Source organism: Pelecanus crispus, chromosome 4 (assembly GCF_030463565.1).
Source record: "Pelecanus crispus isolate bPelCri1 chromosome 4, bPelCri1.pri, whole genome shotgun sequence".
In the NCBI taxonomy this organism is placed as follows: Eukaryota; Metazoa; Chordata; class Aves; order Pelecaniformes; family Pelecanidae; genus Pelecanus; species Pelecanus crispus.
This window is the reverse complement of record NC_134646.1, coordinates 1,841,490-1,860,054: the sequence shown is the minus strand read 5'-3', so window position 1 is coordinate 1,860,054 and position 18,565 is coordinate 1,841,490. Positions and strand designations below refer to the sequence as shown.

Below are 18,565 nucleotides of genomic sequence, written 5' to 3'. Positions count from 1 at the left end.
ATCCTGGGCATTTTGCTTTGCAGCACCCAGTGACCCCCTTGGTCACCAGGGTCGAGGTTTGCTCCGCGTGAGGCCAGCCAAATTCTTTCGAAACCGTGGTCAACGCCAAGTGCTGTAAGCATCCCTGGCGTCTGGGCTTTGGCTGGCTCGGCTCCCAAGGAAACAGTCCTTGCGAGATCCTGAGAAGCATCCCACAGGGACTAAATAATCCATGTGCCTCTCAACGAAACGCACAGTATCTATGGGGTCCAGAAAAAAAATAGGGAAAAAAAAAATGATGCAAATCCCCCTCCCCCACCTTTTTTTTTTTTTTTCCTAATATAAAATTGTATCTAGCATGACAAATTCCCCTAACTAAAAGGAAAGAACTCTCAGAGCAGCCTAGAAATCATCTTCATCTATGCAAAAGAAAAGAACATGCTCCACAAATACGGACGGGGGGTTTCTCTTCCAGCACAGTCACCTGGTCCTAAAACTAAATCGTTCCAACAAAAACCTGATGCTCAGGGCCTGAAACACCAGAAATACCTAAGAGCAGATATTGCTGTGGGTTGGCAGGACACTGCACCCAGAAAACGTTGCTGAATAACCTGGCCGCGCGTGATGGTTCCGGCTCTGCCATCAGCGCTCCCTTACCTTCACGGCTTCTGAACAGAGATGCTTTCATATGAAATTTAAAATTGAGACTTTACTTCCCCCTTTTCCCTGCAATTAATAAGGTCCAATCCATATCACACCTGCCACGTGAGAGTTCTCACCTCGGGCGCAATCTTTCTTTCAGAGAATGATGAAAAAAACGCACGTGAATAATCCGTCACAGCGTGAAGCCCCTGGAAGAAACCAGACCTGCTTTGCACCGTGTTAATATCACAGTTAATATCACTAATAATATTAATTTACCTAAGCCTGAACTTCCTTTGTGCCTTTTAAAAACTTGCCAAGGAAAAGGACTTCTTCCATTTTCAATATCGATGGTTGGCGTCTTCCTAAGACACTGGTTATACCTGCTGCAATCTCTGCCTTAATTACAGTTCAAACGATGACAGGCTCAACCCGTCTCTCCAAAGACACCTCTCTCTAATACTTTTAAAGAGTTGACAACTGGATTTTGGCACCTGAAAAACTACCTGCTGGTCTTGCGGAATTTTCTAAGCAGTATTTTAACAAGCTCTCATCGGATAAGATGTTGAAGTTGCAGTTTCCTATTAAAATAGGGACCTCTCGGGGTTGTCATTCTGTGAGCCGCCCCGCAAGTGGAAAACTCTTGGAGTTCACAACTGTTGCTATCGCCGATTGCGAGCCATTTGCCCTAACAGCTCCCGTATTGAGCTTGGATTAACAGAGCTTTTTAGCACTCTCAAGTAACTCTCAAGCAGTGCTTACATAGATCTTAGAATTTTTCAAAGACTTGCTTATTAGTCTTATTATAGTCTCTTATTAGTCTTAGCGCTCTCTACAAGAATTTGAATTCAACTGGATGCTTACTCCAGATTTACTCATCCAGCTTAAAACTGTCAAGAACGTACTCAGAGAACGTAATTCTTGGCAGAATGTAGTAAACCAGAGGTTCAGCCGAGACCTGAAGCCAACCAGAGTGATACACAAGTCCCTTGTCAAAGCAGTGGGTTGGAAACTCGGCCTCTTCGTATTCATTTTCTGGTTTGCCTTTTTTTTTTTTTTTTGTTAAATGTCATTTAGCGTTTTTCATGACATCATTTAACATTAAAGTCAATAATTACAGACCAAATACCAAAATACTACTGGCAAATTCCAGTGCAAACCACCACACCAGAAGTTACCGGCCCACCGTCCGCATTTGTCGCAGAGGCAAAGGCCGTTGCCCTACTAAAGCCGTCCTTCTTTTGCAGGTGTCGGGGTTTGGCCCCCGCCAGCAGCTCAGCACCACGCAGCCATCGCTCCCTGCCCCTGCCCCGGTGGGATGGGGAGAGAATCGGAGGAGTGAGAGTGAGAAACACTCCTGGGCTGAGATAAGAACAGTTTAATCATTGAAATAAAGTAAAATTGTAATGATAATAACAGCAATACAACAATAATAATAATAATAACAACACACAAAGCAAGTGATGCCCAATGCAATTGCTCCCCACCTGCCGACCGATGCCCAGCCCGTTCCCAGCAGCGATCGCTGCTCCCCGGCCAACCCCCCCAGTTTCCATACTGCCCATGACGCCGTATGGTATGGAATGGCCCTTGGGGCAGTTGGGATCAACTCTTCTGGCTGTGCCCCCTCCCAGCTTCTTGTGCCCCTGGCAGAGCATGGGAAGCTGGAAAGTCCTTGACTGGCATCAGCAGTGCTGAGCAACAACTAAACCATCAGCGTGTGATCAGCATTCTCCTCCTGCTAAATCCAAACCACAGCACTGTGCCTGCTACTAGGAAGAAAATTAACTCTATCCCAGCCGAAACCAGGACACCAGGTTTGCGAATGCTCGCTATGTCTGCAGCACCGCGCCGCACCGTCAAAGGCCGTCCCATCCCCAGGCGGGACCAGAGATGGCTTACCTCTCCGTGGCCTCTCAGCCTCAGCGGAGCTGCATGTTTCTCTAGGCTTGGTTAACCCCCCCGATTTCTTTAGACTTTGTTAAACCACCCCAAGTTTCTCTAGACTTGGTTAACCCCCCCAAGTTTCTCTAGACTCAATTACCCCCCCCCCCCATTTCTCTAGACTTGGTTAACCCCCCCAAGTTTCTCTAGACTCAATTAAACTATGCCAAGTTTCTCTAGACTCGGTTAAACCCCCCAGTTTCTCTAGACTTGGTTAACCCCCCCAAGTTTCTCTAGACTCAATTACCCCCCCCCCCCCCGTTTCTCTAGACTCAATTAACCCCCCCCAAGTTTCTCTAGACTCAATTAAACTACGCCAAGTTTCTCTAGACTCAGTTAAACCCCCCAAATTTCTTTAGACTTGGTTACCCCCCCCAAGTTTCTCTAGACTCAATTACCACCCCCCCCCCCCAAGTTTCTCTAGACTTGGTTAACCCCCTGAAGTTTCTCTAGACTCAGTTAAACCCCCCCAAATTCCTTTAGACTTGGTTAACCCCCCCAAGTTTCCACCTCTGAGACAAAGACCTCCCCGTTTTCTTACCAGATTAGCTTTTCTCTAGAAGTTCCAGTCCAGCTCCACTCTTCTTGAAAACGGGCAACCGGAACCGCGTTAAAGATCGTCATCAGCTTTTTGGAACAGTACCGGAATGACCCACCTCGGGCAGCGAAACTGGAGCGTGGGGCACCGTCGCACGAGCTGGCTTTCCATCCTTAGGCGTTCACGTGCCACAGTGGGTCTGCGTGCCCGCCCGCAAGTACACGTGCCCATCGCGTGTCGCCACGCGTCACACCGTCCTGCGGTCACAGGGAAGTTGTGACTTTAGGGAAATACCAGCTACGGATGCAAGCCCGTACTTGTCACATGAGAAACACAGTGATTATGTCAAAGGATGCATTTTAGAGTGGTTGGTCTCAAAAGTTATTCAAGATAGGCGGACCAGAAGGCCAGAACCCTTCTTAAAACATGCACCTGTACTAAAATAACATGGGTGAGCTGCTGGCTGTTTTTGTTTTTAGTGTGTAGTACAGACCTGAAATCCTCTGATCAGCTCAGAAAACATTTCTAGGTAAAGGAGAGCAGCTGCGTCCTGTTCGACTGGCACGGAATCCCTTAGAAACCCTTTCTCAAAAAGCACAGCCCAAAACGTTACGTGTTCTCAACAAAAGGGTTGGAGCTGCCACCTGGACGCTCACCCACGTACCAGCAAGTCTTTGGATCACTGGGAACGCGCTCCTTCCTTTCCCCCAATGTCTCTGCAACCCGTACTCTCCAAGGGTAAAAGCGGGACCTCTGTTTCTACAAATCAAGTTAAATATTTAATTGAATCATCAAATCATTTAGGTTGGAAAAGCCCTTTAAGATCCTCCAGTCCAACCATTAACCTACACTGCCAAGTCCACCACTACACCAATTAAGGGGAGAGTAGCAATTTCATGTTTCCTGGCTTGGTGGCTGCATTATTTGTAATGAAATAAAACTAGGAATCATTCAGGTTGGACAGGATCTCTAAGATCATCAGCCCAACCATCAACCCAACACCCCCATGCCCACTAAACCATGTCCCCAAGTGCCACCTCTGCCCGTTTTTTGAGCACTCCCAGGGATGGGGACTCCCCCACCTCTCTGGGCAGCCTGTTCCAGTGCTTGACCACCCTTTCCGTGAAGAAATTTTTCCTAATATCCAATCTAAACCTTTTTTCCCAGACGGTAAAGGTCACGCCCGGGATGTAAATGGCCCTTCATTTTGTGCAAGACGGAACTTAAGAATGAAAAAACCCAGACCCTCCCACGTGAATCAAACCAGAGAAAGACTCGTTATGGTAAAGGTTTTATTGCTACGTGCTCCCCAATACAACAAACAGTATCAGTAGTGTACACTTTATAGAAAGAGAAATTAGCTTGGTAGAAAAGAAATCAAAAAGGTACAAGGATTATCTACACCCACACTGTATATATGTAAAAGATAAAGGCAGAGAGAAAAGAGAATTTGACTTTTGGGGAATTTTACAGAAACAAACACGCCCTATTTGTTTGTTTGAGGCTCAGGGATTGTCTGTACAATCGGCTTCATACTGATTTCTTGGACCTTCAAAAGCCTTGCAGAAAGGTAGCAGCAATTCTTTAGAGGTGTCGATCCTTCACTGGGTTAGGTGACGCGCATCACCACGCAAGACGCGTCTTGCGTAGCGTGACCCTACGCTTCCCCGAGCAGGATTAACCTACCTACGTTCTCATGCACTTTAAAACTCTTCTGACAACAATTTTCATCCTTATTTCTTCCTAGTGATTCCGCATTATCACCACAGATGTTTCCAGAATTTAATCTTTGGGGTCCTAATTGACTTTATAGCATTTCAGAGGTACATATTCAGCGTTCTTTTAAATGGGTCGATCGTGAGGACTTTCTACGGGGAAGCAAAAATTGCACGTGAAACTTCAATAACCTATTTAGAAACTCAAGATGCCTGTAATAAAAAACTGTCATAAGACCTTTTTTTTTTTTTAAAGAATAAGATCAACAATTTCTCTACAGTAGTTTAGTTAGCTTAAATTTCTGTTCTATCCATATGACATAGCATGTACAGGTATCTAATTACATCTCTCTATTTTATCTTGGCAAAAAGAATAGTCAACTGCCCTTAGTGTAAATATTTAGTACATAAAATACCATCAAGAAATCAACTTTTAATAAATATCTTTAGTTCTCGATCCTATATACAAGTACTTTACAGCAACACACAGGAGAGAGTGCGATGGGGTGGACTGTGAACAAGATGGTTACTGACATAAATTACTAGTACACTCTTGCAGTCAGATGCATTGTGGTTGTGGAGATTTTGAGGTGAACCATGCTGAAAAATAAATATCTCTCTCACCTTTAAATCAATGCTTCCAGTAGGAAAAAAAAAAAAAAAAATTCTATTTTAAGTCTTGCCACAGCTATTTCTTGTTAGCGCCTATTCTACCTCTGTGATGCTTTTTCAGCTTCAGAAATAACGAACAGATCACCTGGAAAACAGAACCCAGTTTTGACTCGTGACCGTTACAGTACTTACAGTATATACACTCTTTCCTACACTGCTCTGCCCTCTTCGGCAAAAGGAGACCGAAGGGACGGCACCGCTGCTCCTCAGCTGAAGCGATGCCCGCTCAGCGTAGGCCCCGGGTGTCAGTGTTCGCTTCACAGGCACGTAAAAATCATTTTTCCAACCTGTGACTTGAATGACACTGAAGTTTCTAAACCTGCTTTTAATGGGCGGGTGGCTGTAGGTAGACTCATACCTTTAGGTTTACACTTTTTCTCCCCCCGTTTCAAAAGAAAGCATCACATTGTTGATACTCAAAAAAAAAAAAAAAAACCAAACCCCTTTCCTAGTGTCAGTAGATACAATTCGTATGAAAATGGAACTCCTCCGTTTATGATCATGCTGCTTTAAAAATCAACTCTTGGAATGTAAATAAGGCAGTACTCAATGGCAGGCACCTAGCAATTGTCCAGAACGCAACATAGGTAAACAGTTGTCTGACAGCACAAAACTCGTAAAAATAATACTGATTTTCTGCAATATACAGTATTTACACAACAGCTGCAAATTTGCTCATACAATATCCGTTTATATAGATAAATTAGCAAAACGAGTCTTATGGATTCAGTTGTTCCACTGCAAAAGTATTTTGTAGAGTGTAAACGTTTGATACCTCTTGTAGTGGGGCGTTTTCTACATGTGAGTGTTTAAAACCAAAAATGATGAGGTGAGCGCTGAGGTCAGGGCCACTTTTCTGTACTAGAGCTTGACTGATGCCCTCAGCAACTTCTGCTCACGGTGAGGAATATTCTTTGGTGCTTTCCTCCAACGCGTTCACGCTAGCCAGATAACGCAGTATGGGAGGAGGACGGGAGCAACTAGAAAGTGAACCAGCACTTCTTGTTCTTTGTATTTACAAGGAAAATGAGTTGATGACCTGCGGCGTCCTGCTTGTGGGAAGCAGCATGCACCACAGCGTCCAGAAGTAAGGAAATGAAACCCAAAGCGCCAAACAAAGCCTCTTTCAATGGCTATCCTCCAACAAGGCATTCACGTTCATCTTTCCATGGCGGAGGACCTCGAAGGTCTCTTCTCAACGTGCTTCTCGCTCTTCCTTGAGGTTCTCGACGGAGAAGGAGCACCCGCTGTGGCGTTATTAGCCGGCACCGCAGGAACAGCTGCTGCCAACGCAAGGGCATTACGAGGACCGAGGCTGCTGCTGTTGGCAGGTGACTGGTGCAGGAAAGCAAACAGCCCAGAAGTCTGCCTTGCCTGAGGAGCTCGCCACTGCGGAAATTCAGCGCCTTTGGGCTTGGCGTTGGACGGGGAGCCACGCGTATCTGCGTCCTCTTCTGCAAAAGGAAGCCTGCCCAGAGGACTTCTCCCGGGCAGGAACTGTGCGTAGCGGGGCACTGCAGGTGTTGGCATCATCAAAGCCCTAGGCAGATCGCTCTGATCCAACATCACCTCCTCTTTGGTTTCGGCGGCTTCGGTGAGGAAGGGCGGTGGGAGGGTGCTGCTGCGCTTGCTGCAGGACTCGCAGCACAGCTTGTTGTAGCCAGGGATGGAACAGTAACGTGCAAGCACTTCCATTTGACAGAAGATAGATTTGTCTCCCATACAGGGCTCATCTGCAAAACAAGTCAGGGAAAAGATCTTAAAGAGGTCAAAGCTCTATCGGAGATCCCCAAAATGTCAAGGTTTCTTTGAGCGTTTGCTGGCTGGCTGTTCCACAAATATAGAGATGCAGTGGTCATGATGGACAAAACTGGTAGAGAGGAAAGCAGTAACGCAAGGAGTCAGAAGAAAAATAAGGCTTTGATGCTGAGCTAAGAGCGTATAGGTACTTGGGCTCCTTCAGGCTGCCACATGAGCTCAAAGGTGAAATCCTAAGTTTTTACTGTTACCAGGACTGGGACAAACACTGAGGGTTTCTAACACTTATGAGTAGGTGGCACCGTTGAGAATTTCTGTTCTTAATCTTGCAGTCTGTTGTACGGACTATATCAAGGTACAAGCTCCCTGGGTAGTTGGCTATTCTGTATGGGAATGTGAGTTTCAATTCAAACTTCGCCCTCATTTCACAGAACAAGTCAAATTCTGGGTTAGTATCCGAGCAGAGCCGCGTCAAGGCACAGAAGACGACGGGAGGTTGGCTCCGGGAATTTGAAATGAACTGCACTATTTGCAGATTTTAAAATGAGGAGATTTAATACTTCCTAATTATTCTCCCCCCCGTGCCTAACTCATCCTACCGCTCATTTATATGTTACTTATCTGCGTAGTCTGGAATATCACGTGCCTTGGCAGCACGAACACCCAACAGAGTAACGCGGGAAGGCACCTCGGAAGGCCGCCTCATCCTGCCTTGCGGCAGGGTCAACGCTATTCGGGAGAGCATCTTGCTATTTTAAAACCAACACGTCTGTAGGCAGAGAGGGGTCATCGCTGTCCCACGGACATCTACAGGGGCCCTCCAAACAGACCACGGCGTCCCAGTGTCGCGTTCCAGCCGAACCCGTCTCTCTCCCATGGAGGATTCAGCCCGGCGGCTGGGACTCTTGAGAAACGCGGGGCCTCTGCGCCTCCCTTCAGTCTCCTAAATCGGGTGCTAAGGCCCTGGCGGCACTCCAGGACCAGACCAGGGACCTACAGACACGTAACGCTTCGCAGGACATAAAACCAGCAACGGGGACAAATGAGTAGCTCGGTGCATCCAGGAACTACTCAAACACTTCGGGGAAAGACCAGCAAAAAGTTTCCATCAGCAGAATTCTCCTAAGATACCACGGCTGGCGTGAAATGGTATTGATGGATTTTACTGAAAATAGTAGCATGCAAAATTATAATGTGAAAAGCCAAAAGTTAACCCCAGCTATTGAGAAGAATCTGTTCCACGCCCAGTCCTCCACTCATAGTCAGCAATTATGTAGTCAACATTTTAATGAGCAACAGATGGCAGGTAACACCAACTATTAAGCACTGAAATTAAATTAGCTTTCTCTACTGTGATATTTTTTCACCTGTGTACAGATGCTGCCTCACCACATGTCAACAGTACGTCAGGCAACCAAGTTTTTCCTATTTTAAAATATTAACTGTAGCCCAACCTCTCAATCAGCATAAATCAGCTTAATTCCACTGAACTCAGTAAAATTACACACACGTACACCAGTGGGACTGCGGGATGAAGTTTATAAATAGCAAATTATATGACTGCGGCATGTAATAGAAAATTTTTCCTTGCTCCTAATCCCGATGTGCCTCCTTGGATAGATGTTTGTTGGTTCTTGACAAACCTAGCATTAAATCTGCAGCTTTGCATGGGAATATACGTACTCCACGAAGGCACTAGAAGACTATTTTCAGCAGGAATTTAGCATGGGACATTCAAGGGCTGTATTTATAATTCATCTAAACTAGAAAAGCTAATATTGAAACACAAATCTTTGCATCGTATATAGAACAACCTTTATGCTTCCGTGTAAATGGAAGCACCTGATCTGGAAAATTATGGCAGTCATCTTGTTAACACACTGTGATTTATGTCAGTATGTGAGTCAAAGCAAATAGTACCACCTCAAGTGACAAACCAAAAAAGAAAGTACCAAACAATTATTTTTGCCTTTCCATAGTGACAATGCATCTTATTCGGTCCTTCACTCGCACGGTTAATTTTTGTGATAGCTGTTTGGGATGGTTTCGATTTCGTGACTCGAGTAAAAGTGCAAAGATTTGGGTTTGTACTTATCTACTATTGGGAGGTTCCGTAAGTACAATCTTGGAGCTGTATACTCACATAATCCCCTTTTTTTATTTTTTAGGTTAATTCTGCACAACCTAGTCAACCATTTCCTATTCAGCATGTAAGTGCTTGTATCCTTCCGCTGATGTTCATGGTACAAACTCTCCTTCTCACAATTTGTTACTTGCTTCACGGTAACTAAGAGGAGAAGACACAAGAAAGCGTATCGGCTCCCTAGGGAATCTTTAGAAGATGAAGCTACTAGAATATAATTTAAATCAACTCAAGAATGTTCACATTAGATTTTAGAATTGACACGGCCCTTACAGAAGGCATCACCTTAACTCTAAGCACATTGCTTGCTGACAGCATCCCCGTGAGAAATCTTGCAGAGAGTTGGTATTTAGGGACTAAAATTTAAACCAGCATGTGCTTTGTTCTTCACTCTCTCTCTTGTGTTGCAAAGCAGGAATAGCTCATGTAGAGACATTTCAAGGGTCTGTTCCATACAGGTTCTTATGTGGAGTTCAGCTAGTTGGCTAAGTACCACAAAATCCATTCTTCTAATCTGGCACAGCCACAGCAACATGACTGCTGCTCAGATTATGGCTGTGAACCTGCAGGGTAAAATCCTGCCTCCCGTCTCCTTCTAGTCACAGACAGATGTGAAGTTGAAGTGAAATATCTATGGGAGGTGTCCTCACTTTGCCACACTACGAGACTCAGCTCCACCGAGGCGTACGGTGGAAGAGCTGCTGGCTCTTCTCCCATATGGAGACGTATATTTTTTCATGAAAGGGAAGAGAAACACTAATATGCCGCTTAGGACAAAAGAAATCACACCAACTGCGGCAAATGTTCACGACAACTCCGTTAAGACTAAACTCTCGGCAGTCTTGCATGTAGGTAGCAAATCATTTGTCAAAACCACCTGGTACAGATTAATGTTTTGCTAAGTCTAAAACCTTGAAAATCAAAATAGTAATCAAGGCTGTACAGATTTAAAAGTAAAGGAATGCCACGCATGACCATGCATAAAGAGACCGTCTACATAAATTATACAGAATACTAAAACCTAAAAATACAGTGAGTTAATACCAGTGTGCTTCAACTGCAATTTCTAAAGGGCCCGTACAAGGCCATCGACTGCTTATATCCCGTATAAGTGGATCCTTATAGGTCAGTGGCACTTGGCTCTGAGTATTACTTATGGCGAGAGAGACGTAGCACTCTCACACGGAGAAAAAATATTGCGTGCTGCTTAATTTTGAAAGACAGGAATTTAACACTGGCTATTCAAGAAAATCCTGACTGATGCCTAAAGTACAGATTCTTTCAGGTGATGCTTAAAGCCCAAGATCAAAACCACCTGAACAGTTTTTGCAAAGATGTAGCCCTTATTCCTTTCAGTTTGGGAAATATTTTTATCACCAGTGACAAATCAGGATTTTAAATCTTGCACTTGTTTGGAGAGTCACAGATAGTGATTTGCTCCCACCTAGTGGATACAACGCTTTCTGACTCTTCATTGCTCCCGGAATCATGGTTTTCTGCCCCGAGTTCTTTCACTGGCATTAGACAAAAAAGAGCAAAAGCAGACACCTTTACCAGACTTGTGGGAAGCACTTAGATTGACTCTGTGGGAAAACGCACCGCACCTTCTAAGAACTCTTACTCTAGTTTTTCTACCAGCTAGCCATCGGAGCGTTAGGACTACCGTGAGGGATTTACAAAAACAAATAAACCCCAAATCTTACAGAGTCATGGACCCAAAGGAAGAAAGGCTTTGTTGTCATTAAAAGCTTAAAAATCTGTTCAAAAAACTCTACGAGAACAATGCAATGAGATTCCCAGGAACCTTGTTAATGCTCTGTGGTTCCATTTTTACGTATCTTCTCTCATTTCCTCAGTTGGCAGGCTCGTAAAACTTATCCTGGGATTTAGAGGTTGAGCGGGGTTTCCTTTGGATTGACCTTCACCTCTAGCACAAATTTTTGCAAATGCAACTTAGGCTGACATGCTTAACCCCCCTGTTTCAGCACGTTTAGAGGAGAGACCCTGGTGTGCGAGAAGCACCGACCACCTGGAGCTGCGGGATCAATAACGCGCTGGACTAAGCAACAGGGTTGCCGTTAGCTGGACAAAAGCAGGAGGATCTCCCAGGAAGGGTGTATTTGCTAGCATGCAAGAGATGAACGGTGTTGCGTGGCGGCCGCCTGACAGCGGGATGTCTTTAAAACACAGTATAGTACCAGCTTGCTGTGCGCGCTACCCGTTCGTAAGCGCAGGCTCCGCCGTGTCTTAGAAGCCTGTACACGCTAACACAGAAAGTTCGGCTTTTATTTAGACCTCAATACAGGTCTGTTATTTTTCGCTGGAGCTCCCCCAGGGATGAAATCTGCGTCTAACGCCTCTGCCCAGCACTGTGCGACCTGGGCAGGCTGCACTGAGACAGGACTGGTTACCCTCCCCTGCTGCACTCACTTCAAGGTGTTCCCTTACCGTTACAGGGAGCGAGTTTACAAACCCTCACGGACTCCGGCTTTTCTCCATCGCACAGGTCGCTGGCACGGCACGTGATCTGCCGGCTCTCGGTTCCCTCCCCGCAGGTCACAGAACACTACGGAAGAGACACGAGGCAATTCAGGACATTCAGCTTTCACAGCAACGTGCAAAAATTAACGTGTCTGAAATAGCCCAAGGCTGGCTTTCCGGTCAGGATATACGTTCCAGCAATGTGTTTTGAAAATAGACTTTAGCGAAGGCTGACGTTACGGAGAAATAGCAGAGGAGAAGGATGGTATTTTCCTTGCTTCTTGCTTTCTGTAATATTAAATTTATTGTTAGAGCATATTATGAATTTTGCTACTTACTCTTCCTGTAGCCGACACCTAACCTTGACAGTGTAATATAAAGAGGATACAAAGGACAGAGAAAACTCCGTGTTCACCGAGTTAGCCGTAGGGTTCGGCTCTTTGCCCCTAAGTCATTATACCAATACCAACACTTGCAGAAACCCTGCGATTCCAAAACAGTCTAAGTTGGTACAAAATGTTACGCTATCCTCAGAAGCGGGGAAGTGAGAAGTTGGAAACTTGGGAGAAAAACAGGCGAAACGTCAACATTCGGTTTGCAGGATTGCGTATCTGATATTGTGAATGTTTTCCTGGCTGGTTTCTGGAGAAACCTGGAGAGCTACAGAAGCCCGTGAAGCCGGAAGGCGTTATCTGCTGCAAATTTTCAGGTTTTGGAAAACTGTCCGGCGCAGTGCAGAGCTTTCAGCCTGGGGCACAGCTCCGATTTCGGAGGCATGAGATGTTCGCAAAGGGACGTCACTCACTCGCGACCGCTGCCTGCCTACCTCAGACCAGGGTCCGGCTTTCCACTGCGCCGGGCACGGGACGCGGTTGCACGGCCGGCGGCTCTCGGGGCGATCTCCGCTGCAGTACTTGAAATGGACGGAGCGGTTTGCGCCGTCGTGAAGGGGTTGAATGCAACGCACGGTACGGATCTGGTAGCCTGAATTCCCACAGGTTTTTGTGCAGTATTCCCACTCATCTGCTGCCCAGCTGGGAAGTAAAAAGGAGTAAGGTAACCGTCACAACTTTTCCCTATTACCCATACTGCTGCCAGGTCAGGCAGCCCTTAGTATACAATATTTTTGTGATGCAACCGCTCAGCAAGATCAGTAACCATTCTTACACAGGGAGAAAAAAACCCATCCATAATGCAGGAGCTTCAGTCTAGAAAGCTGTCAGCATCCCACCAAATTTGGCTTGGGTCAACTTCCACACCTACCGCGAGGAGCAATCGTTTACGTCTTTACGCGAGACATGCTTACAGAGGCTGCGTGCATTCGTGAAGATTGCACATTCTGCGGATGGGCTTTGGCTTTTTGCTGGCTTCACAGAAGCTGCGATGAACCATTTTGTTATCGCTTTTCCTGCGGCACCCGTATTTGGTGTACTGGAACCCTGGAAAATATTTCAGAAAAAATCAGGAAAAACAGGTCCTTGTTAAAATTTTTGGTTTAAATGTAAGTTTTATGGCCTATTAAATGGTTTTACACGACCGGTATTTAGGAGTAGTTAAACATGCTCACAATTTGTTCAGTTGTCAGGCACGAGATTGCTGCACGGCGCTCTGTGGATGCTATTTATAACACGAAACTGCAGTAGGTTTTTAAGGCCGGAGGGGACAGTTATGTCCCCTTAGTCTGACCTCTGCATTACGCACAAATCATGGCACAGAGAAAGGAGAAATTACCTCCTGAACATCAAGCCGCAGGTCACCGGCTAACCTGGTGTCCTGGTTTCGGCTGGGATGGAGTTAATTTTCTTCCCAGTAGCAGGCACAGTGCTGTGGTTTGGATTTAGGATGAGAAGAATGCTGATAACACGCTGATGGTTTAGTTGTTGCTCAGCACTGCTTATGCCAGGCAAGGACTTTCCAGCTTCCCATGCTCTGCCAGGGGCACAAGAAGCTGGGAGGGGGCACAGCCAGGAGAGTTGATCCCAACTGCCCCAAGGGCCATTCCATACCATACGGCATCATGGGCAGTATGGAAACTGGGGGGGTTGGCCAGGGAGCAGCGATCGCTGCTGGGAACTGGCTGGGCATCGGTCGGCGGGTGGGGAGCAATTGCATTGGGCATCACTTGCTTTCGATATCATTATTATTATATTGTTATTATAACTGCTACTATTTTACTTTATTTCAATGATTAAACTGTTCTTATCTCAGCCCAGGAGTGTTTCTCACTCTCACTCCTCCGATTCTCTCCCCCATCCCACCGGGGCAGGGGCAGCGAGTGGCTGCGTGGTGCTGAGCTGCTGCCTGGGGCTAAACCCCGACACCTGGGAATGAACCCAACTCTCATTTTAGTATTTTTGCTACCAGAACACATCACCTGCTCGAGGGCTGTATGTAAGAGTTAAAGCTATTTCGACATTCACATTCCCCATTCTTTGCGTAAGAGTAACGTACATACCGCAAGTAAAGTGAACGCGCAGTAGCATAAATGTCTGAGGCTGTAATTCCAAAGTGGCTTTAGGTACTGAATTTAAACACCTAAAAAGGACTTTTTCTTTCTAGGCTGGAAGAGTGACACTTTTGAATAATCAGGCACTTCAGATATTTTAAGCTTGGGCACCCAAAATAACAAACTGCTTTTAAAAAAAGGCCGGCCAAGATTCCTAAAGTGTTCACTTCCCCGACCTTTTACTTTCCCACTTCTGGTAATTTGACATTCATTACTAGAAGGTGCTACATCATCTGTTTACCTCCACCACAGGGTTTGGAGCATTGCGACCAACTCTTTAAGGCCCACTCGAAAGTATCTATTTCTTCCTGAAGGACATTGTTGCTGTTGATAGTCGGTACTGAATCCTCGTGAATGATGTATTTGTAAGTCAGGCTGGATCTTGTGTCATTCTCCCGAGGAATAATCTATTAATAATCAAATGTAAACAGTGGTACAAAGCCAGAGGTATCATTTACTCCTTTGCAAAGTAAAGAAACTGAGGGCTGGCTCTTAGGGGAAACATGGAAAGTGCTAGTTGACTCATTGGGGGGAAAAAAAAAATTAGTTTTTGTCTTCACAGTTGGAACTACCAATAGTAAGATCAACACGGAGCCATTTAAAATGAGATACATTTCTAGGCTAGCATTCTAAGCTGGCCAAGTAGGACACCGTCATCTAGGATGAAAGGATGGCGCGGCCACATCATTGACTTGGCTAAAGGGTAGGGCTGGTCTCAGACGTGGTTTGACACGCAGTGCCCTTTTTTGGCCCACTCCAAGTGTCCCATTGATGCCCGACAATGCAATACTGGGCTTCTGATTGACAAGTTACCGCTGCACGAACAAGAGAGGGTAACAGCTAGCGAGAAAAGGGCTTTGGGCTTATCAGCCGCCTTTATCTACCCGCACGTGTCTTTCAGAGAGGCATTATGCAGCAGTGCGTTGTCTCGGCACGAGCTCCACGCTGGCCGTGCGCTTTTTATAAAAGACAAACCCACCATATCCCCACTGCTTGACACGTAACCTACCAGCACAACCACCGCATCGTGCAAGGGCCCGTCAGTGTGGAGAGTTTCTATGTCGTCTTCTATGTTGTACTCCCACTCCACGCCCAGGTCGATGAAAGATCGGGATCTGGCCTCCTCCCCTTTCCCATTCAGGATATAGTGTCCTGTGGCCTGGTTCTTAATTGCTAAAAGGATTGAAAACAGTGCCAGTCGCGCCTCCCATCGTATCGCCAGCGATCACGGTGGCGTACGTGAAACATGACAGGAAATATTATAGAAGGCCTTCTGCAAAAAAACCCAACACGCTAGCAAGTGCTATAGATGCGTTGGCGCAGAGAAAGCTCTCCAGGGCCATCTCATGCAGCCTCCAAATTCCAGTTTGATGATAGATGCATTCGCGTATTTGCTTCAATTTTGTCCCTCCTTATCCACGTGAATTACAGACAGATACAGAGCTAGACCGAAGCACCTCTTCCTATGTAATGCGCGCATCCCCCGTACTCGCTTAGTCCCCAAGAAGCACGGGTAGTAGCAAGGAACTCAGGTCAAATCTTCAGAATCACCCGTCTTCCTTATTTGCGTAAGACCAAAATCAGCATTACTGGGAATGCCTAGCAGTGCAACAGACACCTCAGCAGACTTCAAGTGCATTTCTTATATTCCTCAGATTATGAAAATGCCAACGTTTTCACCACATTTTAGTTTCTTCTGCATACATATCTACGTACCAGATGCTAAAAGCTGAGGCATTTGAACCCCTGGAAACTACTTGGTTTTGGGTTCCTGCGCCGCACCTTGAAAGTCACGGAGCGTGGGGATTATTATTATGACGACGCTCCAATTAGAAGCCACTGCATTAGAATCTGAAAGATGGACTCTCATTTTTTCTTTTGCGTAACTTTTTCCAGTGCACCACAGGACATGATAAAAAACTATGCGGAAATCTTACAAGTTCCTATGATGGTAGCAATCCAAATGCAGGAGCTCTGCAGTACCTAGTGAGTTGCTTCGTGAAGCCACTTGCTGCCAACGCAAAGCTGTGCTTCTCTGGAAGTCACTATCAGGCTACGCTTGGTCCAGAATGAAGCTCTCGGACCTCCAAAGCTAAGTTTCCCCCTCTGACGTCAGCACAGTCGAAACAATTTCTTCTATTTTTCTTTTCTTTTCTATTCCTACCTCTTCTTAGGAACTAATCTAACTCTGCTTGAAGGCTTTGCAACTCAGACGTTGCCCTAGCGCATGAGGAGGTGATTAAAAGGCCGCCAAAACCCATGGGAGATCTCACCCCTCTCCTGTGAGCTAAAAATCCCTTAAGTGTTCGAAAATGGTAAGCAGTAAGATACAAACTGATTGACAACAGTATGAACTGTCCTACGTGAGAAAAAGCTGAAATGAAATGGAATGCCAATATATCGCAAGTTCCCCAATCTTCTTTCGTTAAAAAAGCTGTGCTTACAATCTGCAGCAAATAAGAATCACTAAAGATACTGAATTTGATTCACGTAATAGAATACATAGTTTTTACCCTGGCAGTGCCCGTTTAAAAGTGAGTGATGACAATGTTTTGTTAGTAAGCATGCAAATTAGGGTCAGTCTAATATTTCAAAGAATTCAAATGAGACGTAAATACTTGTTTGCTGAGCTTATGGTGTAGGACCCGGTCCTTAACATGCAATTTGGAATGCACATATTTACCCAAACCACTTTAATTTGGTTATCGCGTTTCTCAGGTTCTTCCGCATGACTGCCCCGTGCTTCTCATCATGCCTCAAAGCCAAACCTGAGGGGAGAAACACTTACCAAGAAAGTGAGGAGAAGCCTCGTCTTCTTGGATAAACACATGTCGAGCACCAGGAGGGATATCAAACATCTTAAGGTACCCTTTGGCATGTGTAGGAGTCAATGGAGAAAGCAGAGATGGAAAGAAAAAGTAATAGCCATGGTTAGGAGCGCACTACGCGATCCGGCTTCTACTTGCAGAAGAGCGCATCCATCATCAACGGAGCAGCAGTGTCAGACAGAAACTGAGCAAATAGTTTTGTAACCTATTCGACACGACCTCCTCGTGGCTTTCCTCTTTCAGAGAGAGGAGAGAAACCAGTTACAAATCTATTTGTCACTGGACGAGCTACACTGCTACAGGCCATATCACCGAACAATTCAGGCAAAGGTATGTTTGCTATGCTCCTCAGCATACGAGGGAGAAAAACCCAAGTCCTCCGGATTATTTTTTCCAAATCACTCGTCAGCCAGGCTGTTCGATTCGAGTTTACTTACTCCCAAGCCAGATGTTAACGTCTGAAGTGTGCCTGCTTACTTCTGAGACGTCAAAGACGGGAGAAAGGCGGGCGTAGTACAGAGCGTAGGGTCGCTACGCGTCACAAAAGGCGTGTCTGTATGGAAGCGAACCCAAACTATTTGCAACTGTGAATGCAATGATTAAATTGCCACTGCCAAAGCAATGGGGCTGAATTCAACTCTACAGCTAAAAGTAGAAAGCTGTTCCCGAAGAAAATTAAATTTCAATTGTTTATCAGTCCAAACCACAGCTAATTAGTGAAACATTAGCTAAGTATTGTCATTAGGAAGACTAAAATCCCTCCTAGGGACCTGTCAACAGGTACTGCTATATCGAGTTTTAAACAAGAGCATTGTAAGCACTCTGAGTGCACGGTATTTTCATATTTCTATTATTTTCTTTTAACAACTGTAGATTTAATTATGATAAATCTCTGTAGATCCCTTTTTAAAGAGCTGAGTAAGTTTCTCTCTATTTTGTACTCTGCTATGCAATATTCCTGAGTAATCCAGCCCTGCTGTAGAAGCAGTGTAGATGCGACAAGAGTTTTACTATCTTGTGCATCGCAAGCACAAGACGTAGCATTTAAGTAATTCTGTTTCATCCTGGGGATTCCAGGCCTAAGGAATGCATCGGTAGTTTGTCACGCACCTGACGTACTACAGCTCCTTGGAAAATCTCAGTGAAGAAAAAGAAGAGCTACGAATATGTAAAATCATGGCCTTGGCTGACGAGTGACTGCGCAAACAGCGTTTGCCAAACTTTTCCTCGATCGCCTTCTGAGCATAGGAAACATCAAGCTTTTGCCCGATTTGGCGTTACCTATCGATGTCTGAATGGAGATGGGAACTGCAGCAAGAACTCTCGAGTTGCCATGGATGCCTCTCTGCAAGCACTAGA

General features: G+C 45.5%; 1 protein-coding gene across 1 annotated transcript in view; it reads right to left on the bottom strand.

Annotated features, from left to right (window-relative positions):
• Positions 1-6,648: 6,648 nt before the first annotated feature.
• The window catches only part of ADAMTS3 (ADAM metallopeptidase with thrombospondin type 1 motif 3), a 135,430-nt gene continuing 123,513 nt past the window's right edge, over positions 6,649-18,565 (bottom strand). The window contains exons 18-24 of the mRNA XM_075709383.1: positions 17,167-17,247; positions 15,388-15,551; positions 14,620-14,785; positions 13,179-13,311; positions 12,699-12,906; positions 11,840-11,957; positions 6,649-7,223 (exon numbers count right to left, since the gene is read on the bottom strand). Of these exons, the coding sequence (XP_075565498.1) occupies positions 6,649-7,223; positions 11,840-11,957; positions 12,699-12,906; positions 13,179-13,311; positions 14,620-14,785; positions 15,388-15,551; positions 17,167-17,247 (1,445 nt within the window). The remainder of the gene's footprint in view (positions 7,224-11,839; positions 11,958-12,698; positions 12,907-13,178; positions 13,312-14,619; positions 14,786-15,387; positions 15,552-17,166; positions 17,248-18,565) is intronic.